The following is a 23464-nucleotide window of genomic DNA, read 5'->3' as shown; positions in this document are numbered from 1 at the left end:
CATAAGATGACGATTTTAGAAATTTTTGTGTCTAGGGTTAATTTGCAACACCAGAGAACCTTTGTCCCTAGGTTTGGATGAACTTTCATATCTTGATCTGCAGATCAAGTGCTGGGGTCCCAACACCTGGGTTGTGTGGTTTCTTAATGATTCTGATACTCAAATTCTTATGTCAGGTATCTGAGCATGTTTCTGGCACACAAAACGTAGTAATGTTTAAACAGAATGAGGTGGTTGAAAAAAATAGGCAAACCAAAGCAACAAAAAAAAACGCTTTGAATGCTTGAGCAATAATGACTTGCAGCCTCTCTGGGTGTCCTGCTCCTGTATAGTCTGGTAACACTTTCGATGCAAGAGCATGTAATAATGTTATGTTCAGAGGAGAAATTATTACACCAAAATGAACCCTAAATGCATAGAACTCTCTTTACAACCCAGGTTTTGAATATTAGTTTTTAATTCCTTCTATCTGTGGAATTATCCTGAGAATAAATTAGCTCTGAGAAATGGAACTGTGGCTTTTAGTCAGTCTTTCTTTCTAAGCTGTGCAAAAATATATTTTTTAAAAAGTTTAGACTCTTCTTGGCTAAATTGATGCTTTGGTAGACTTAAACCCCAAAGTACTGGTTGTGTCTGGTAGTTTTTATTTTGGATGGGAAGAGAAAGTGAGGAATAGTTTTCTTCTAAGAAAAAAAAATAGCCAAGTACTAGGAACATTGTGTGCACAAGTGATTGAATTACATGAAAAGAAATTAACTTTTAGGGAAAAGATGTTTATGTAGTGTTCTTGGGTTTTTGTCATATAAGTTGTTAGGGTCGTTCTGTATAAGTTTCTGCAGGAGAGTGGCCATGCCATTTTCATGCCTTTTGCTCATTAGATATTTACTAAGTTCCTTGGAATCCAACATGCTGGACATTTGTAGATGTTTGAGACTTTCTGAGCCTTATTCTCCTTTCCTTTGAATGGGCAGCCTTTGAGGACATAAGGTAGGCTCGTGGGGCTGTCATAAAGATAGAGGGAACACGCTTAGTGAAATTTGTGAGTCATCAATATTTATATCCTCAAGTTAAACTTTCCTCAAAGCGTTTTCATGATTTTCCAATTTGCCCTTTCTTTGCCTGGCTGTCTTGACTAGTCAGCTGTTGTTTCTTAAGATTGTAAGTGAACACAATCACTTAGTTACCATGAAATTTGGATACAAACACACACCAGAGGAAGAAACTTTTCAAGGAAATGGTTTTGTTGCTGTAACTGCCCTGGATCTCTTTTCAGTTTCTAAGTGTATAACTGTAATGATATGAATTGTTAATTTTTAAGGTTTAAGATACTTCTTTGAAGGTCATTTCTTTCTAAAACAGTTAACTAGAGCTAAAGAACACAGTGTCTTCAAACCACAGATTCTACAAGATGGAAGTAAGACCCACAGTACTTGGATTACCAGTCACCACCCAGCTTGCCATGCCATCTCATTGCAGGTGTGTGAGTGCATGTGTGCCCGTGATAGAGCATTGTGCTATGTGCTTGCTGCTGCGAGTGCAGGGTTTTAGTTGGTCTGTAGCTGGTCAAGAGAGGTTCGTTAGAGAGTGCTGTGTGGGGAACTAAGACAGAAGGGGCCAGGCCTTAAGGCAACCTAGCAGTAATTGTACAAACTGGCTTCACCATATGGATTTCAACCAGTTAAAGAAGCCGGAAAAAATAATGCAACTCTAGGGACTGGGTGTTGCCTTGGAGTATGGCTTCTCTGCTGCTATTAGCCCTTCTCAGACTCTGCTTTTTTTTTTTTTTTTTAACATCTTTATTGGAGTATAATTGCTTTACAATGGTGTGTTAGTTTCTGCTTTATAACAAAGTGAATCAGCTATACATATACATACATCCCCATATCCCCTCCCTCTTGCGTCTCCCTCCCACCCTCCCTATCCCAGCCCTCTAGGTGGTCACAAAGCACTGAGCTGATCTCCCTGTGCTGTGCGGTTGCTTACCACTAACTATTTTACATTTGGTGGTGTATATGTGTCCATGCCACTATATCACTTCGTCCCAGCTTACCCTTCCCCCTCCCCGTGTCAGACTCTGCTTTTACTTTAAAAAAAAAGACACTAATTACGTCATTTGATATCTTCTCGGTGTGGTTATATAACTGCCTCATTATTTCCACTGCTTGCCTCTTCTGTGTCTTTCAAGTATTTTCTTTCTCCATATAGCTTGAATTTAGACTTCTGTAAGAGAAAATCTGATTGGTTCAGTTAGGTGCATTCTTGTTGGGCAAATCTCCCATGCTAGGCCTCTTCGTAGGTTGCTGGTCATAGGTTGCTCTTCAGAGGTTGGCTGTTCCTGGGACAGGTGCTCTCTGTGGGTCCTGTCGTTGGTGATCATGGTAGCAGAGTCAGTGCCATAAAACATGGCCCTGGACCTAGTAAGAGGAATCTTTTGGTGCCAGTCTTTTAAAAGAGGGATCTGGATAGTTCTAAAATGTACTAATCTTTCCAGTACACATCATTTTCTTTCATTTTAAAGGTGATAGAATTAAAGGTAACCTGTGGGCTTGACTGTTCGTCAGTGCAGCACCAACGATCCTTTCCATACTGAGAAAATGTGGGGAAGAATTTTCTAATCAGCACCTGCAGTTCCTTTTCTGAACTGCCTGATGCTGTTTCCGTCTTTGGCTTTGTAGATTCATAGGCAGCCTGAAGTTTTCACTCAAAAAGAGCCATTACATTTCCTGTAACAGCATATTAGGCCATTCTGTCAGTTGCTGTGATTTTCCAGACACCCACAATTATGCTGCACAATTTGAGTTGGTGATTTAGTGAAACCTTAAAGTATTGCTTCTGCTCTTCTTGTATTTTCCGCATTTGGGCTTACTCTGCAATAGCTGCTTTATATCGTCTCATCCATTCCTTCAACGACAGGCACTATTGAGTGTTCATCATGTGTCTGGCACTATTCCATTCTTCTGGGAAAACAGAATCACACAGTGGTTAAAGCATGGATTTTTAAGAATCATGCATACCTGAGTTCAAGTCCTGGCTCCTGTGTGTGTTGGGCAAGTTACTTAGTTTTTCTAAGCTTCAGTTTTCTTGTCTGTATAATGATGGTATTAGGAAATGCGGTATAGGTCGGTTTATTGTGGGAATTTATAAAAGTTTAATGATATATTGTATGTAATATACTTAGCACAATGCCTGGCTCAAGAGCTCAATAAATATGTATTAATACTGTTACAGTGATCACTAAAATTGCTATCAGTTTGCTGCCAAAATACTTTCTGGCACTTGCCAAATAGTTTCTGGTTATCTTGCTTTGCCATTTGATGTTCGTTGCCTTTTTGTTGGTATTAATCCAGCCATTTAAGGAAAAGTCAGATGTAACGTCTGTGATAAAGCCAAGATGGACAGCAGTTTATTAAGTTAGAACATATTAGTTTATGGGTACTTAACCTGCTGCCGTTTTTGGCAGCACCTTTTGGTAATTGTTCAAGAAGTTGTTGAACTTTTTATGATGTAATTGTGCTTCCTTGTGATTAATGTCTTATAGAACAATGCATAGTTTTGAGTAGCAAAACTCAAAACAGCTTTCAGTTTTATTATGATTATTTTTTGTAAAAATTAGGCTATGGGTACAAGAACATATTCTGAATTTATAAGCAAGAATTATGTCTTCTCTTTGTATCACTAATGCCTCACAATGTACCTGGCATAAAACAGCTAGGAGAATGTGGAAAGAAGGAGAGAAGGAAAGCAGCAACATTACATCAGTTATCTTTAGGCTTATATTAGTCCACAATATGTCTTTGCTTTTAAGCGTCTTTTCCCATTACCTCATCTTCTAGTGTATATAGCTTCTCTACCTGTGAATTCCTCTTTGTTTCTATTGCTGATGGCTTCTGTTTCCTGACTTTTTTTTTTTTTTTCCTGCGGTATGCGGGCCTCTCACTGTTGTGGCTTCTCCCGCTGCGGAGCACAGGCTCCAGACGCGCAGGCTCAGTGGCCATGGCTCACGGGCCCAGCCGCTCCGCGGCATGTGGGATCTTCCCAGACCGGGGCACGAACCCTTCCCAGACCGGGGCACGAACCCGTATCCCCTGCATCGGCAGGCGGACTCTCAACCACTGCGCCACCAGGGAAGCCCTGTTTCCTGACTTTTTAATTTGAGCCTCCTAGCTTCTGGCATTGCTACTAAGTAGTGGTGACAGGTTCAAATTCATGGGAGTGCTGTACTGACTGTATACCCTGGTAAATAATCCATAATCAGTTATACACTGGGTGTACATTTAGTGATTTTTTGATAATTCTTTTTTTTTTAAGACTTACCTTTGTTTAATTCATCCCTATTCAATTCTATGAAATGCATCTCACATTTCACTTTCATATTCCACTCCCAGATCTAAACAAACTAAGCATACAATTGTTGATTGCCTCTTCTGTCATTTGTGTAATCTTAGGAATTAGAATTCGTTATTTCATTTATCCAATTCTCACATTGCTACTTCAGAACTTTTACACTGCCCTGAAAGCCTCCAGTCCTATTTTGCTTCCTTGATAAGAGGCAGCCTTGCCTATATCATGACAAAAGGTAGAAGACATTTCTTTATGCTCCCCTTCTGCATCACAGTTTTGTCTTCGGTTCCTTCCTTGGTTCTTTGAAGGAAGAAGTCCAAGTCCAACACTTCTGCCGTTGCCAGTCTTCTTCCTCAGACCTTCCTCCAACCGTCCTCTCCTTCCTCCTCCTCATCTCTGTCTCCCTTTCCACAAACTTCTCCCCTCAGCCTACAGACATGCTCAAATTACTTTCAGCCAAAAGGTAAACTTCCCCTCCAGACTACCTTCAGTCTAGTTACTGCCATCTGTTCCTCCTTCCTTTCACTGTCAAACTTCATGTCCTCTCATACTGTGCTTTAGCACTAATTTCACTATACTGTAATTGTCTATTTTGTTGTCTCCTTTCTCCATTAAGCTCTTAGGAGACCTGTGCCTTGGTCACCATTGATTCCCCAGGGCCTAGGGTAGTTCCTGGTACATGGTAGGCATTCAATAAATATTTGTTGAGTGAATGAACAATATTGAGCCATGCCTATACCATTCACATGTGAACCATATAGTTTTTCCCTACCCCTACATTTCTATTGAGAGTTCACTTGAAGGCCATCAGTGACCACAGAAATGCTAAATCTAGTGCCTTCTTGCTTCCCATCATGCTTGAACTCTCTACGACCATTAATGCTTACAAAAATATACCTTTCCAAGATTTTCATGGTCACTTGTAACTAAGTCACTTTGGGCTGGTCTCAGCATGGTATTGCATCCAAAAGAAACAGACAAGTTTCCAAATCTTTGGAAAGTAATGAACTTTTTACTATTTTACAGAAATCTTCTAAGGAGATAGAAAGGTACAATTACATTAAGCTCAGCAAGCTTCATACAAGTTCTCTTTACCCATCTCTTCCCAGATCCCCATACAGCTTGGCAGCTTCTCTCAATCTCCCTTCTGTAACATTTCCCCCAGAATCTTCTGTAAACTTCCTACCAAAACCTCTTGTCTGCTTTTTTCATCTTCTGGTTCTCTTAACTTTGTTCTTTCCAATTTAAATCACTTTAGCCTCTCAGCTTCTTCCAGTTCTTTTCTATAACCTGTTATCCTGTTCAGCATTCCAAAAGTCTAGGAGCATTCTCTTGATTTCATCTGGTTTGTCCTTACCAATTTTCTTTGCATGATTTTACTTAATTTTAGAGCCTTAGATCATACACTGTCTTCTCCATGAGTATTTCTTGATCTCCTGGGTTTGGCTGGGTTTCCCCCTTGTGTGTTTCTGTAGTGCCCCATCTATAACTATATTGAATTTATCTATTTGTGTTTCTCCCCATAGTCTGTAAGCATCTTGAGAACTCCTGTCTTTTCTTTATACCCCTAGCATCTAGCACAGTACCTGAAACATGGTGGATGTTGATAAATATTTCTTGAACTGATGGTCCTGTGAACTCTGATTCTTCCTCTCCTGCCACTGACTTTTATTTTGTTTCTAGGTCTTTAAATATGATCAGAGTTTCCTTCCTCCTTTTTCTTTTCTTTTTTTAATACTCTTACTGATTCCTTCACTCCTAAAGCATCCCTTATTACTTCTGTGAAGATGACCCCAGACCTGTTTTCTAGCCTGGCGATTCTGATTATTAGACCATTTGTTTTCAAAGTTACATGTCAGACATCTCCACATGGATATTTCTCCATATCTTACCAGCAACGGAAACTCAGTAAGCCAAACTTACCTTGTTTTTAAACTTGCTTCTCCTTTATGTGTTCCCTGTTTCAATTATTCACACTCCTACCTTCTTGGTTACCTAGGCTAATTAGAATCCTAGGAAATACCTTGACTTCTTTCTCTCTCTTACACTCTTTACCTTATCAGTGATGAATGCCTGTTCATCCTGCAATTCAGTGTTTCTCACATTTGGGTCCTCCTTGCCATCTCCACCTTTAATAGTTTAGTTAGGACTATCTCTTATTTATACTACTGCAATAATCTGTTAACCGACCTCCTCTCTAATCTGTCTTCCATGCTGCTGTCAGAACTACCTTCCTAAAACACAGATCTGTTGTTACTGTAGGTTCATTGCTTGACTAACTTACTCATTGTCCGGTCTCAGCTTAAATGTCACTTCTAAAGACAATCTAGAGTAGTCTCCCTTACAGTTCTGTTTCATGTTCCTTTCCATATTGTCATCGAATACAGTTTTTAGTTATGTTTATATTTGTGCGTTGATTTGTTTAATGTCTGTCTTCACACTGGAGAGATTTATGTAACAGACTGGGGAGAGTTATGTAGACCCTGTGCCTAGCACAATGCTTGGGACATAGTAGTCCTTAAAAAATATTTGTTGAATGAGTGGATCGATAATAGATAGCTTATCAGTATAGGAAAACAGGAGATAGCAAAGGCAGAAAAGTTACGGGGTCCTAGAATCTTCCTACATTTTCACAGACCTTGGTCTGTAGTTCTGGCCTTTCTGAAATAGTAATGGGCTTCTCCCTTCTGTCGTTTGCATTTATTTCCCTAAGGATGAGAGTCAACAATTATATTACCCCACACTCACATTAATGCTGATGTGACTATAGTTGATTTGGGGGCTGTAGAGTAGTGGCAGCTAGATTTGTTGACCTGTTGTTAATACATAGGTGGTACCCTAGCCATGCAGACAAACAGGTATTTGCTAAGTTGACTTAACCCAGATTCCTTTTTAGCCTCGAGTGATGCAGGCCTCTGTACCACATGTTAATTAATGTGTTTATTACTTGTAGGACTAGTTGTGTTTGACATGAGAAATTTATTTGCCTTTTAAAGATTAAAGATTTTAATTTAGCAAACTTTTATTGAATGGAAAATGAAAAAATTATTTTAAAATATTATCTAGAAACAGATTAGTGAGTAATAAGCAAATTAATCTCCCTCTCCCTGTGGAGCCTGCTCAGGTTTCAAAAGTCAGAATTTCATCAATATTCTTGAGATTTCACTGTCTTAGGTTGACTCACTTCATCCATTCAGTAGACATTTTGAGCTCCTGCTTTGTGTGAGGCACTTAGTTAGGTGCTAGGGTTACAGAGATAAGAAATGCAGTTCCTTTTCTCAAATACTGTGAAAGAAGAACATGTTACAAGGATACACAGAAGTGGAATATTAAGGCACACTGAGGGTTTAGCGAAGGCTTTTCATCATTCATTCATTCATTTTTAAGTTGAGTTAGCTAGGCAGACAAACTTTCCAGGTAGGTACAGAGGACATGAGACCACATGTAGACCAAGGGAAGGAATTATGGCCGAATCAAGAAAGGTCTTATATACCAAGTGAGTAGTTTGAATCATATTTTCAAAATTAGGAGTAGCTGTTGAAGGATTTTAAGCCAGGGGCATCTGATAGCATTGAGAAGACTGAATTGGAGATGGGATAAGGGTAAGATTTGTGGTGGGGAAATCAAACAGAAACCAGTTTCAGAAATTTAAGTAAGAAGTGATAAGGACCTAATTTTAGGTAATGGCACTGAGGCTATGGAGATGGATACAGATACTATAATTATTTCAGAAGTGGAATTTCTGAAGTGGAGTTGAAGATGGTGTCTAGTTTGGGCCTTCTGGTTGGGCAGGTAGGTGGTACCGTTCTTCAAGGTAGGGATTAATTTGCTTATTACTCACAGGAGGAGGAACACTTTTCCGGGGAAGTGTTGAATTAAAGTTTAGACATGTTGAGTTTGAGGTGCTTGTGGGACATCATATTGGAGATGCTTAGTGTGAGTAGGATATACAGACTAGAGGTCAGGAGAGAGATTGCGCAGGGGCTGGAGATTGAGGGATCATTCGTGTACCTGTGGTGGTTGAAAATGTAGAGATTACTGGCAGGAATAGAGTCAACATACCATACTAATTCTCACATTCTTTTGGTTTATTATACAGTTTAGGTCAGTGCCTTCCTATTTCAGTTTTTCATTTGGGAAATGATGTTTAGCTAGCACCGGTTCTCCTCCCCACTGCCACTCCCCACCCCCATTGCAACGTATGAAATCTATAATATAGCATGTATTTGATACTACTTTAAGAAGTGCTAGATAATTAACTTGTAATAGTATTAGGCAGTGTGAACTAATCCGTCTTGTATTTTGAGGGCTTTTTCAAAACTCTGTAAGACCTATTTTTAAAAGATTATTTCTTTAAAAAGGAAATATCCTACTTTTAAAAATAAAACAATCAGTGTTCTTGGACTGAAGAAGGTGTGTTTGTGGACTCCCATGGCTTTGGTCTATCCAGGAGTTGTTTGTGACTTAGTCCCTATGTCTCTGACTAAGGCAGAAACTATTTCTGAAAACTGGGAGGAAGCCATTTGGGTAAACTAATAGAATCTGACATAATCCATATGATAAACTTAAGTAATTTAGTATCCATAGCCAGATTCTGAGGGCAAAAGTATGCTATTAAACATTGAACAGATTATGAAATAAATTACAGTAATTTTACTTTGCCAAGCTGCACTATTTGGACTGGTGAATATTTAAAATAACAATGAAATGAAAACTAGGCCCTGCATTGTCATGTATGTTCCTGTGTTCCGCACTGGTTTCTCTCTTTTTACCTCCTTTCTGAAGGGAGAACCTAACAATAAAACTTCAGGTCTTGCCGTCTAGCTAACCACTAGAGTTCAAGTAGAGATTTTTGTCTTCTTGGAACTGAAATGAAGCAGCCTATTTACCCTGCCCTGGCCAGCGTATACTTAGGAGGGTATGCAGAATGACTTTTAAGAAGTCAGTCCTGCTTGGGATCGAAACCAATGATTTAATACTGAAAGTGTAGGTCTGTATACCATTTAAGCTATCCAACTTTTGATTAACTTTTAAAATCTGCCTTTAAAGGGAAGAATTCCCAGGAGACTGTGTGTCAGGTTTCAATAGAGCAGATTTTATGGTTGAGTTATGAAACTTAAAACGGAAGTCAGTAATAGAAATACTGACAGACTTGAACCTAGAAGAGAAGAGGATAACTATAATAAAACAACGTTTTATTATAATCTTATAATCTATAGTAAAATGAGAAAAAAAACTTTAAAGTTTTCTGTTTTAATGCTTTGAAAATGGTTTCATTTTCTTATTTGAACTTTAAATTAATCAACAGTAGACATCAGCATAAACCTAACAGCCATGTCAAAATAACACAGGGCACATTGCTATAGCACAGAATTATTTTAAATCATAAACTTTTAACTAACACCTATTTCAGATCTTCCTTTTTAAATAAATTTGTTTCTAAACATTGATTTTTCCCTCCCCCCAGCAAGCCTCTGTATACTCATTCTCACATCAGTAAATCACTAAGAGATTACTAAAAAAAAAGGTAATATGTGTATTTAGATGTTTGAAGGATTGTAACAAAAATGAATGGTAGAGTAGAATTTTAGAATTTATATTTTCTGCACTGAGGACTTCATTTGTTTAATAACCTTCTTTATATTTGTTGATATTCTTTCTTGCCCAACATTTTAGAGATAAATTTTGTTTAGAAATTTCTTACAAGATTTATCAGTATGTCACCAATAACAACACACACACACACACACACACTCATACACATACACGCACACACTCTTTATTCATAAGATAATACCTTGAATATGTATCTTGCCAAAAGTTATTACATGGTTCTATATTATTCGTTTAGCTTCACAAGGTTACTAGATCGTTGAGAGAGAGGTTAGTTTTTTTGACATTTTTTTCATGTAGTAAAACACACAGAACTCTTTCATCAAGCAGACCCAACTCACAATCTTAATCAATGGAAAGGTAGAACCGGCACCTCTTGATTTCCTCATTTTGTTGTATTTTGGGTGGAGCTGACTCTTGCGTATGAAGGTTGTGATAGGAAATAATACTGGGTACTTGCAAGAAAATACTGGAAGAGGGTTGCCAAGCCTCCTGTATAGGTATGAGTTTCTCATACTTCAGAGCCCTGCCCTATTAAAAGTTGTATCTAGATGCATATTAATCTTATATTTGAGCCTGTTCAGTCACTTTTGATATATCTCTATCATGTCATCACTCCTGTATTCTATCAAGAAAACTTGGCAACCCAATATTTGAAAAATAATTTCTAACATTTTTTTTGCCAAGTTACTATTTAAAATCAAACTGTGACTAAAACTAAATTTATCATCCTACTACCAGCACTGATACCCCTTGCTGACTTTATTTTGTCCATGCTATCATTATTTTGCTTATCACACAGATTTAAAGTGCTGTTTCTTCTATGAATCTATTCTTGGTAGCTCCAACCCATGGTGACCTCTTCCTCTGATGAACTCACATTTACCAGTTTTTTTCACTTTCATCCTTTGTGTTATTAATGCATTATTATTTAATTACAGTGTCCCCACGATTAGACTGTAAGCCCTCTGAGTCTCAAGACTAACAGTTTTGCTCTACAGCATGTAAGGTCATGAATGAATGGATCATCAGGCCTGTCCCCATTTTCTGTTCTCCAGATGTCAGTATCCTCTTCATGTCCTGTTTTTACTTGTCTAAACCTTCTATTGCTCTACCCTTGGCTACCCTGCCTGGTCTGCTAGTATCTTGTGTTTATGAAGATTATGGATGATTTTTAGGAGGTTCTTGGGCTAATTTTAGGGGAATACAGGGGTGATTTTTCAACTTTTTCCTTACCCAGGATCCATTTTTAAACTCTACCACAAGATTCTACCTCTTTATAATTATTTTTAATATTTACTCATGTATCAAAATATGTTTTGAGAGTCTGTATCTTAGAAGCAATAGTTTGTGTGTGTGTGTGTGTGTGTGTGTGTGTGTGTATAAAGAGGACTAGCCAGATTATTATTTATTAATTGGCTGCGGCTTGTGGGATCTCAGTTCGCCAACCAGGGATTGAACCCAGGCCACAGCAGTGAAAGCCTGGAATCCTAACCAACTAGGCCATCAGGGAACTCCCAGGACTAACCAGATTTTTTACTTTTGATAAAGAATAAAAACAAAGAAGAGAAACATTATCAAGTTCACAAACATGAATTTTCTTCCCAGATTCTTTTGCTTACTATGCTGCTTTTGTAGCCTGGTGGGAACAGAGCAGGCAGAGTAGAAATAATTATAATATCATGTATGTAAGTCACTGCAAAGTCAGGCTTATAGTTATTTTATTTAGCCATCTGGTATATACATTTTGTATATACCTTCTTTTGAGCCAAAATTCTGTTGAATTGTAGATGGGAACTATAGAGATGTAGTATAACCTCATTTTAAAATGGAGAAAATTGAGGTAAGTGATTGCACAAGGTCAGTGAAGAAGTCAGAAATAGAGACCAACTATCTCTTAAAGATTATTTTAATAGGTAATAACATGTACATGTTAACAAAATTAAACAGTACAGAGAGATGTACTGTGAAAGGTAAGTTTTCTTCCCACCCCATCTTTTGGTTTTCTCATTCTCTTCCCCAGAGTTAAGAAGTTAGTTTCCAGTTTCTTGGGCTTTTGAGATCTGTTTTATGTATATATAATTATATAAATGTATATATTCCCCTTCACGCAAATGGTAGCATACTATACTGTACCTTGTTTTTTTTCACTTTTTAACATTATGTCTGAAAATTGTAGAACACAGATGTTTTTATCCCTTGGTCCATGAACTTTCCATTTTACCTTACTTCCTATCATTTAAATAACCAGTTTTAGTTAATGTGAACAAAGTGTTAAATTATTCTTTGCTTCTAGCATATCATATTGAGTACCTCATGTGCAACATAATGTGGTATTTCACATTTCTTTCAGAAAGAGAGCATGGTCATGGATTTATTTTATGATAAATGCTAAAGTGAAATGTACATAATAATTATTACTACTAGTTACCCAGAATAGCTGATTGGGATATTTTCTTTAATATATGAAAAAGAAATGGCAGGTGAAATTTTCAGGGAAATCATTTACTTTTAAACTTGTGTAAAAACTTGTATGGTATGTACAAAGCAGTTTAATATCTTAGTGCCAGTGACAAGCAGTGGTGTTATAAATATTAAAGCACAAATGTTTATTTTCTAATCTCCAAACTCATATGCAAATCAGAAAAAAAATTTTCATTTGTTTCTCAAAACAGGTTTTAACTATGTGCTTTAATCTTCTTGAGATGACTCATGGTCATCTGTATAAAAATACACCCTTAATTTTGATCATTCAGCGTTTATTTTGGCTAGCTTCTCTGTCAATGCAATTATTGCTTTATTTTTCAGAGATTAGTGGGGCCTATTAACACTGCTTGATTTTACATCTTTTGGACCAGACTATATTACAAGAGACAAATCCATTAAAAAAAAATGTGAACCATACCAAATGTCCATGTTAAGAGTCATAGAGGCCAAGTACTTATACTTGAATTTTACTTTAGATAATTAGTAATCCTGCATTCTCCCTAAAGATGGCAGTACTTCTCCATGTATCATTTACTGAGTAATTCTGTTTGAAAATAGTATTAATTATAATTCCATTATTGATTGGAAAAAAGTTAATCAGACTAGAAGTATATTTTCATAATATCACAATAGTTAAAATTCAGTAGTAGAACAAATAAAATTGTATCCTTGAGGTTCATAGCATTAGCACAACTTTTATGTGTGTTATCCTTGACCCTGGACACAGGGTCTTAATGGTTCTTACTGCATTCTGACTTTGGAATTCTTGATGTGACATCATGAACTCAAGTCTTGTCAAGAATTGTGATAAGTCATGTTAGGACCTTGCTGTATTTATATAGATCTCTCGCCTGTAGAGGTATCATCAGAAAACAAAAACTGACAAAAAACCCCAAACAGAAACAAAACCCTTAAGTAACTGCGTATCGTGCATATTTTTGGACGTGAGAAATGTTTTAATCTTTATTCTTCGGTAAAAGTTTATGTGTCCAAGTTCTACTCGAACTTTTTCTTTTTTGCTTAGGTGACTAATTGTTTTAATAAATGAAATAATTACTTATTGGTGCCATAAACAAACCAAAAAGAAAAAAAACCACACAAATCTTCAGCCTTCTCTGCTGTAGAAACTAAGCTCTAAATTCACAAGGTAGTGCTCTGGAACATGGAGAAACAAGTCTATATCTTGTTCCTCCATTTTCCATTATTCCTGTTTTGAATTAAATGGTTCTTCCTTGCATGCATGTGTTTGAAATCATGTGGCATTGTAGTTTGAAGATGGTGAACAGCAAGACAGAGGGCAGGCTAGCCTCCCTGCTAGGCCTCACAAGTAACTTTCACATGGTCACTACTTTCTAAGGCTGGCCCTATTGGTTCATCTAGGGGCATTACTGGTTCACCTAGCAAGGTGACTAGGTGCTTGAGGACTGTGTCACTCTGACCAGCCTCATAGATACTGGTGTATAAATACCACAATACTACTTTTTAAATTTGTCATGAGATGTATCAGGGACACTGGCTTCTCATGTTTATGGTTCAGTGTATTTTCTCCCAGTAGGCAAATATACTAAATTATAATGAGGTTTCTTGATGAGCATTGAATCAGCTGTTAGTGACCAGTATCAGCAAGCTCTGGTAGTATGATACATTCATCTTTCCCATAGGAATATACTTGCCACTCAGACCAGATATTCATCAATTTTCAGAGAATCCTTTCTCGTAGACCAGGATGCAGACAGATGGCCAGCTTTTGCTTTCTTGATTTCTTTTCTTACAGATACTATAGATTGTCTCCTTTAGCACATTTTTTTTCCCCATTAGAGTTTAATAAAATTGCACCAATGTATGTAAAACACTTAGCCCAATGCCTGGCATACAGTAAATAAATGATAACTAATATTAATAAATGTAACTGGTATTAAGTTCAGGTTACCTTGGTACTTGTAATGTCAAAGACAGTCTTTTAAAGGGCCATTTCTTTAGATGACTGATCAATCTCATCTTTCACATTTTGAGTTATTTTCATTGTTTAATTCTTGATTCTTTTAACTCAATTGCATTTATCATTCATGTTGAATCCCTTTTGACTCTGCATGATTTTGCTACCATTTTGTTGAGATTTTGATACTTCTAAAATTTAAGTTTCTTGCTCCAAAATACCCCATTCCCCACAGTTCTTCCGTCTGTAATGTGAATCTGTTGGAAGAGATAATCTTCAAGTTACTGCTCAGCTCTAGGATATAGGTAATTTTATATCTTATTTGAGTGGATGATGTCGATTGTAGGCCTTTCCATCTAATCACCTTACCTTAACTTCAAATCTGCTTAACTTCTTTCTCATAGAGTGTAAAGTTATTTTGAAAATGGTCTGAATCCTTTGAATAGCAGGTGGCCATGGAACTGGGAGGCAATGATTGAACAATCCAGGGGTAGAGTTATGATGGTGGTAAATTCAGCAGTCAACAATGGCATTACCGATCTGGTGAACACACACTTGACAAATCAAACTTCTTGTGTGAAAATGAGTACAGAAAGGAATAATTGAGATGAGTTGATCTGTCACTCGGGCAACAATAAGCATTGTTGTCAGCCTTCTCCTCTCCATCCATCTGGGGATAAGTTATTTTTTTTAAGAATGGCAAAATAGGTTTAGGAAAACAGTGGAGAAATTGCTACAGCTCTTTCTGGTGTTTGTAAAAATACAGATTATGGTGCATTTTTGAAGCTGGTGGTCTCATAACCACACTTTGAGGACAGTTATAAATAGTAAACATTGTGGGAGTTCATAAAAATGGATAGATCATTTCAGACTGCAGTAATCAGGGAAAGCTAATTAGAATGGCTGAGGGTCTTGAGGGATGGGCAGTGTTTGAATACATGAGAGGAGGGAGAAGACATTTTTTGATGGATGAAATGCCAAGAACAAAAGCATAGAGGTGGGAAATAATAGTGTATGTTAGGGGAGTGGAGAGTCAAGTAGTTTGGCGCAAAGTTTCTTAAATATGGCCCATGAAAGAGAATTGAGGCAGTGTTTGTCAAATGATATCATTCATTCCAGGGTTGGAAAAAAATGGGCGCCATGCCATTTCCGTTCATCATGCAACTGGATAACACTACTGATGCCTCTCAGTGCATCAGCCTTCACGTTTTCATGGGCTCTCTGGTGTCATCAACAAAGAATTTCATTTTAGGACTCTTTTTGGAAACTGGCAAGGCTGTCAATATCTTCAAGATAATATCTCTCCCTCTCTCTCTGATAATTATTCAGATGGCAGGAAAAAAATGATAGCACTCTGAGGTCAGATGTACACTTGTGATGTCAGGCATACATCATGGTTTTCCTGCTTTGATGAGGGATAGCCACATGTCATTGTGCCTCATTACTTTCCATGTCAGCAGCCGTCACCACCTTTCCAAGAGGTATTGCCAAGAAATGGGAACAGAACATGATGTTTTTCTCTACTAGACAGAAAGAAATGTGCTGCCTTTCCAGAGGTCTTAATTGAACTTGAAGGCAGAGGAAATAATGTGACTTGACTTCAACTTGAAAGCCTTAGAGGAATTTAGTGTTCTAGTACACAGGCTACCTTAACCTGACAAAGCATTCTATGAAATTCTGCTTTGGTTCTGTGTACCTTTGTGAGTCAAGGATTTCAACAATTGTTACCATGGAGAAAAAGTTATAATTGATTATCCAAGATTATGTATGTGTTGCTGTGTCAAAGTCCATATTACAATTTCAACTCAAGCCAAATCTCAGATCTACTACTAAGCAGTTAGAATTTTAAAATTTCTTTCAGGAAGTCACCAGTTTTCTTTCATGAAAAATAACAATGTGAGGGAGGGATTCCTTTCTTTGTAAATATTTGTTTTTGTATATTGCTTATGTTGAAGAAATCAGTTTCTAGTGCAGTGAAATAAAGTATATGGTGTATGCATTTCTGTGCATGCTTCTGGAGGACAAAGTCCATGTCTAAGCAGAATCTCGGACTATTATTTGATTCCCCTAAAAGGTTAAGAACTAATAATTTTGCTAGTGTGGAGACAATGGGACGCTCTGGATGAATTTGAGCAAAGGAATGACAGGAAATTAGAAAGTGCTCATTTGAAGGATATGAGAAGGAAAGCTTTGGCAGGACTGCAGCGTGATTTAGGGATTCAGGTTAGCCTTAGGGTTGGAGTTATCTGAATAATCTGAAGGTAATTTTCTAGATAGAGCTTCTCAAAGGAAGGAATCTCATGTCTTTTTTTTGGTTCTTAGTGTCTGAGCACAGTGCCTGAGACATAATAGGCACTCAAAAATGTTGAATTCAAAAATGTTGAATTAAATTGAAATTGCTGTGTGGACATGATACACCAAATGAAAGTTAGATGATAGCGCCCCAAAAATGTTCTTCTGTCTTATCTGCATTTAATACTGTTATGTTAAATCATTTGGTGTAAAATAAGGCTTTTGGCGAGACACTGCTTTATAAAAACCTCATGCACACTTTTTGTTTGAGCAGTTGGTTAACACAAAGTTTTGACCACTTAGGATTTGTTCTTTTTGTATATTTTATTTCTGATAATTTTTTTGACTACAGGTATGTCTCTAGACATGATCATTTTATCCAGTACCTGCAGAGGGAAGGAAACTTGCAGGATGGTGTGGTCGATTAGGTCATCATCTGTTTAAGCAGCTTTCCAATAAACATCTAAGCTTGGATTTACTCATCGTTAAGGAAAATCAATCTGACAACTCTGAGGTCACTTTGGCTTAAAATATCATTGGAACTTATGTATTAAATGGATCTTCTATGAGTTTAATAACAAAGCCCTGGAATCCCATCCCTACGTTACATTAGTATAATTTTATTGTCATCGTACACATTTTTCTGGAACAAGGTTTAGCAAAACAGATTCCCTTGGTATTAATGAGTGCTAAAAATTTAAATTTGTTATGACTGGAAGACCAAGATGTAAAGTTTAGACTCTCGTTTATTGCAGTATTTTAGTTTTGCTCCCACTAAGTTCTTTCAACTTAAAGAGCAAATTATTGAATACATTGTGAAAACATTGGTATTATCTAAAACATTTGTTCCAAAAGTATGGTAATTTTTTTTCGGAAAACTTTGTGTTCCTAAGTCTGTGGAGATTACAAATCAAATTATGTTCGTTAGCAGCCCAGAAAGCTTTTTTTTTTTTTCTTTAGAAATGCTTAATAGAGTAAAATAAGGTATAACTTCACAGAAGACAGTGGTTTTGATTAACTGCATAACGTTTAAGGCATAAACTGCTCTGAAATACTGTGATTTACTCAGAACTTTTGAGGAAGATAAACTACTTCTGTGGACCATTCATTCATTCTTAAAATCTTTTGATGTCCACCACTTTGCTACACAATATAAAATATAATTTTGAATTGGTATAAAGTTAGAATGGGTACATCAGAATGAACTAAAATACCTTTTATTAAATTACTTGAATTTTTTATTATAAAGATACGCTTATTGTATACAATTTGGGAAATATATAAAGATTACCTGCAGCCTCATCACCTGAAGATAACCACTTAACATTTTGGAGTGTTTCTCTCCATTGTTTTATACATGTGTGGTGTGTTGTGTGTGTATACACATGTACGCACATAAAGTATACACACATCCCACCACTACAAATGGGGAGGAACCTAATTTTTTTCATTCATTCTAGTATACCTTTCCATATGAATAGTTATATCCCAGCATTGTTTTAATAGCAGGTTAGTATCAACTATAAGAGAAAGACTGTAATTGTATTTTTGGATATAGGATATTCCCCGTTTCTCCTTAAATTTTTTTTTTCCATTTTCTTTGCCTGTTGTTTGCTGTTACAGATGCCGCACTGAATACCCCATATGAAATTTTTGCATGTGTTCATAATTACTCAAGGGAAAACTCTAAAATTAGAATTTCTGGGTCAGAGTATTAAAAAAATTTAAGGGTTTTGGTACATTTCCCTAAATTGCCAAAAACGTGTATAATGACACTTCAATTGGATGCTGTTTTCCTCTGATCAACACAGGTTTATCTCCTGTGTTTACGTGACAGACAACCTGTTGGGCGGAAATGGCATCGCGCCGAGTTTGGGTTGGCGGCTCCTTGATTAGCTGGGAGGCGCCGGCGCATTCGGCCCGTTTCTAACCGGCGTGTCTTTGTCTCTCTCCCTGGGGACCGCTGCCGCCCGTGCGGGCCGAAGCCTCGGGAAGCCGTCGCCCCGCAGTGCCGCCGCCCTGCGCCCGGCCGCCCCGGGGAGCCGCTGCCCTCCCGCGGGCGCCGTCACCACGCGCCAGGCCGCCGCCAGTTGCCGCGCCAAGCTCCGCGGCGGCGCCGCCCGGGAGCGCCAGCACGCCGCCCGCGGCCTGGGGAAGCCCGCGCCCCCGTGAGCGCCGCCGCCCGGCCGCCGGCGGACGCTGCCGCCCCCGGCACAGCCCATACCTCAAGCCTCGCCCGTCGCGCCTCTCCTTCCCGCCGGACCCGCCGCACCCGCCGGAACTCTCGAAGTCCACTCGGGCGTCGGCGATCTCCCTGGGGTCCTCAGCCATCGCAGACCTGCCGTCCCCCTGCGCTTTACCGAACTCTGTCCCACGCAGCCCCTCAGGCGGACCGTGTGCCTTAGGGCCGGCGGGTGGGGAGGAAGGCCTCCCTGCTAGTCGCTGCTACTTGCTGAGCAGCACTTCCTCATCCCGTCTGCCACAATCCCGGCTTCTCTGAGAATCTTGCCACTGGACTCTTTCCCTCCTCCTCGTAATTTGTCAAGTTCCTAGCCAGCTTCTTTCGTTATTCGTTCTTAAAAGACTAGCTCCCACATGAGTCTTCACCTCAAATCCCATCATCAGCAAGCTGGTGACCCGCACTGTCTGGAGTCGTGTGACCCATAACTGTGGTTAAACTTGAACTCCAACCTCCAGTCCACTCCTTGTAGCTTCATCCCCAATGACCATTTCTTCCCTTCGGAATCAGCCCTTGCTCCCACGTTCTAGACTGCCATCCCAGGGCATCCTCAACTGGGTTTGCGCTGAGGCCGGTGCGTCTCCTGGGCTACCCTTAGTCCATGACTGAGCACAGTCGGGGTATTAGTGAGACGCCGGGACTCCCCTCACGAGCAGCTTGGGCATGGGGACTCCTCAGCAGCCTGGCTGAAACTTTCTTAGAACCCTGCTGCATGCAGTCTAAGGCTCTTCTTGCCCAATCTCCCTCTCCTTTCCTAGGTGCCAGACTTGAATTATGATATGAAGACCCCGCCCTGCTCCTGATTCCTTTCCTTTGTCCTTCACAGATGTTCCCTCAATAAAACTCTTCTAAGTTGAACCCTGACTTGGTGTCTGCTTCTAGGAGGACCTGAGCTAACACATTATCAGACATTCCACTCTGATTACCATCTTCCTATCCTCCTGGATCCCTTGTTCACTGACAGCTAATTCATTAACCTCATTTTTTCCAGTATTTATCAGCCTATGTTTTGGATTCACTTCCTTTCTTGTCTAGCCTAGATCCCATGATCCATCACTGTTATCATCCTCCTTGAAATACAGTGCCCTCAGTAGTCTTGAGCCTCAGTTTCTTCCAGTTTACTTTCCTGGTAAAATCCCCACTCCAGATGAACCTTACCATCTCCTTCCACTGGCCTGACTGGGACAATTGGACATTTTCTTTAAGAAAAATCACACAACACAGTCAACTAGTTTTACTTTGAATCAATTATCTCAAACCTCAAATTGGTGCTATTGTTCCTACTGTAGTCTTAGTTTCCCACTTCTAAAATGACTGTTTATACCTTTTCAACTCTCCTCAAATTTTCTGATCCCCTCCTCTGTTTACTTTAAATTTCCCTTGGAAAATAGAAGATGTTACATACAAACTTCATCTTCCCAGCACAAGACCCCTCCACCCCCAACCCAGCTAGCTTGGCAACCACCAACTTCCTTTTTGTGACTATGGAGGAAGTTGCAAAGTCCAGCCCCTCCTCTTGTGCTCTGGATCCCAACCCTTCTTGCCTTTTCATGGACTTTTCTCCTTAGCTTTTCCCTTTTCTTCTGCATTATTAATCTGTGTCTTGAATGGATCATTCTCATCAGCCTGCAAACATGCTCCAGTGTTCTCCATCTTAACCAAAGCTTCCCTTGTGCACATCTTTTCCATCTATTAGCCATTTCTCAGCTGTCCTTCATAACCAGACTTCTTTATGGAGTTATCCTTATAGATTGTCTTCATTTTCTAATCTTCTATTCACTTTTCAATTCACAATGTGACTTCCCCACCACCACTACTGAAAGTGCCCATTTCAAAGTCACCAGGCACTTCCATATTACCCTGTCCAAAAGGATACTTTCCTGTCCTCATCTTGACCACTTCCTGCTTCTTTAAAGATTATCTCTTCATATCCAAGACACTATTCTGTCCAGGTTTTCTTCCTGCTTCACTGTTCACTCCTAATGTTATGCTCTATCTCCCACCTAACTTTGAAAAGTTGAGGTTTTTCACCTCCACTGGGTTCTTCTTTTTTTCTATGTGCTTTCCCAGGAGGATCTTTTCCATTTCCATGGATTTAGGTACTGGCTTTATGCTAATGAGTTACAAATTTATATTTCCCACTTTGACCTTTCCTCTAAGTTTTAGACTCACATATCTAATTGCTTGCTTGATATCTTCCTTTGAATGACTCAGATCTTTCAAACTTAACATGGCCAAAATCGAATTCCTCATTCTCACCCCAAACCTGTTTACCACATCTTCCCTATTACAGTAAAGAGTACCACCATACAACCAGTTGCTCAAGCCAGAAACCTACGCATCATCCTAGATTCTTTTCATCTCTCCCCTACATCAGATAGACTGGCATAATATATCCATTTTGTCCCCCAAATAAATCTTTAATCTGTCTGCTTCTTTCCATCTTCAATGCCAACCCTTACTTCTAATCACTATTTTTTCTCACCTGTTTATTATGACAGCCAGCCTACCTGTTTTCTCTGCTTCCACTCTTGACCCATGACCCACTTCAATACATTCTTCATAGAGTTGCAACAGTGACCTTACTCCTAAATTGAATTGAGTAAATTGTAAGATAAAATCTAAACCCTTTACCGTGACTCACAGAGTTCTGTACAATCTGATCCCTACCTATCTCTCCAAACCTATGTTCCTCTCTTTATTGCTCAACATGATGTAGCCACACTGGTTCCTCCAACATGCCAAGATCTTTTCTGCACTTCAGGGGCTTAGTAAATGCTGTTATCTTTGCTTAAGCTGCTCTCCTTGGCTATCCTCTCCCCAACCACAACCCTTTAGATAACTTCTTAAATACAACATCTTAAAAAAGGCCTGCCCAGAGCATTGTTTGCAAATAGTCCTCACCTCTCTCCTCCTATTTGCTATCTCACTTTTTTGTTTCTTTGAATTCCTTATCTCAAATTGTAACATTATTTATTTGTTTATTTACTTTTTATGTCTGTGTTTCCCATATTGGAAAGAATGAAAGAGACTGTGTCTGGATGTCTAGGTTCTTCCACATTGTATTCCTAGCCCCTAGCACAATACCTAGCACATACTAGTTGAACAATAAATATCTGTTAAAGGAATAAATGAACACATTTGCTCATTTTTCTGTTGGGAGTTCACTTTTTATTGATTTGTAAGAACTCTTTATACATTAAAACCACTAACCACTAATAATTTGTTTATTCCATTTGCTGCAGATATTTTGCCCCTTGTCATATATGTGCCAATTTAATTCATGATGTCTTTGATATATAGAAATATTACATTTTTTATTTAGATAAATCTATCTTTTCTTTCATGATTTCTACTTTTGTTGACATGTTTGAAAAACTCTTCTTCCAGCTCAATGTTATATAAATAGTTGTCTATTTTTTTTATTTTAATTTTTTTAGATTTAAATCTTTACTCCAAATGGAATTTATTTTTGATATAGATGTGATTAAGGCTCTAAATATTTATTTAGTTGCTGCATCATCACTTATTGAAAAAGCCCTCTTCCACTGTTTTAAAAATTCCACATTTATCAAAATTAAATTTTTACATGTACTTGGAGTGGTTTCTGGATTTATTAGTTATTTGTTTATTTGTTTTGTTTTGTTTTGGTATCCTCTATTCCTGAACCATGTTGTTTTAATTATTGTCATTTTATAATTTGCTTTATTGTGTGATTAACTTTTTTATGGGGTAAACATTACTCTTCTTTTTCAAAATGTTTTCAGCTATATTTGTGCATTTACTCTCCCAGGTAAACTTTAGTTATAGTTTGGCCAGTTTCCAAAAGAAATTGGCATTTTGTTTAGAATTGCTTTAACATTATAGATTAATTGGGGGAAAATTGCCATCTTTGTAATAATAATTTTCCCATTCAGGAACTTGTCGCATGTCAAGGTTATTGAAGGCTTCCTATATATTTTTCAGTAATTTTGTAGGTCCTGCATATCTCTTGTTAATTATATTATTAGATATTTTATATCTTTGTTGGGATCATTTTCACATTATGTTTTATAACTGGTTGCTCCTTGTTGGGTCAAGCTATTGATTTCTGTAATTGGTAACTTTTCTGAACTCTTTCACTAATTTTTCTAGGTGATTCTCTTCTAAGTAGACAATCATTTGAAGTATAATTAATAGTAATTTTCTCTCTTTATTTACAATATTAATACCTCATATGTTAAATATATGATGGTATTAATTTTGTTCTTATTCCTGACTTTTTAGGAATACCAGTAATACTTCACCAGCTTTTAATATTAGCTGTTTGATTGAAATAGAGTTCTTTACCAGGCTAAAGAAGTGGTCTCCTTGTTCAAGTACACTAAGCATTTTATTAAAAGTTGTTGTTGAATTATATTAAACATATTCTGGGCACTAGAGAAGATCATGTGGCCTATTTTTATAATAAATTATATTACTAGATATCTCAATATTGGATTATTTTCTGCATGAGATCTATCCTATTTCATCATGGGTTTTTTTGTTTTCTTTTTCCTCTTTTAGTACAATCATGT

General features: G+C 38.0%; 1 protein-coding gene across 1 annotated transcript in view; it reads left to right on the top strand.

The window, feature by feature from the left end:
- The window catches only part of ZNF800 (zinc finger protein 800), a 50744-nt gene extending 30547 nt beyond the window's left edge, over positions 1 to 20197 (top strand). The window contains exon 6 of the mRNA XM_029233879.1: positions 18655 to 20197. Within this exon, the coding sequence (XP_029089712.1) occupies positions 18655 to 18841 (187 nt within the window). The 3' untranslated portion in view covers positions 18842 to 20197. The remainder of the gene's footprint in view (positions 1 to 18654) is intronic.
- Positions 20198 to 23464: the final 3267 nt, after the last annotated feature.

The sequence above is a fragment of the Monodon monoceros genome, unplaced genomic scaffold (assembly GCF_005190385.1).
Source record: "Monodon monoceros isolate NGI ecotype Baffin Bay Population unplaced genomic scaffold, NGI_Narwhal_1 Super_Scaffold_2, whole genome shotgun sequence".
Taxonomy (NCBI): Eukaryota; Metazoa; Chordata; class Mammalia; order Artiodactyla; family Monodontidae; genus Monodon; species Monodon monoceros.
This window is presented reverse-complemented; position numbering and strand designations above follow the sequence as displayed.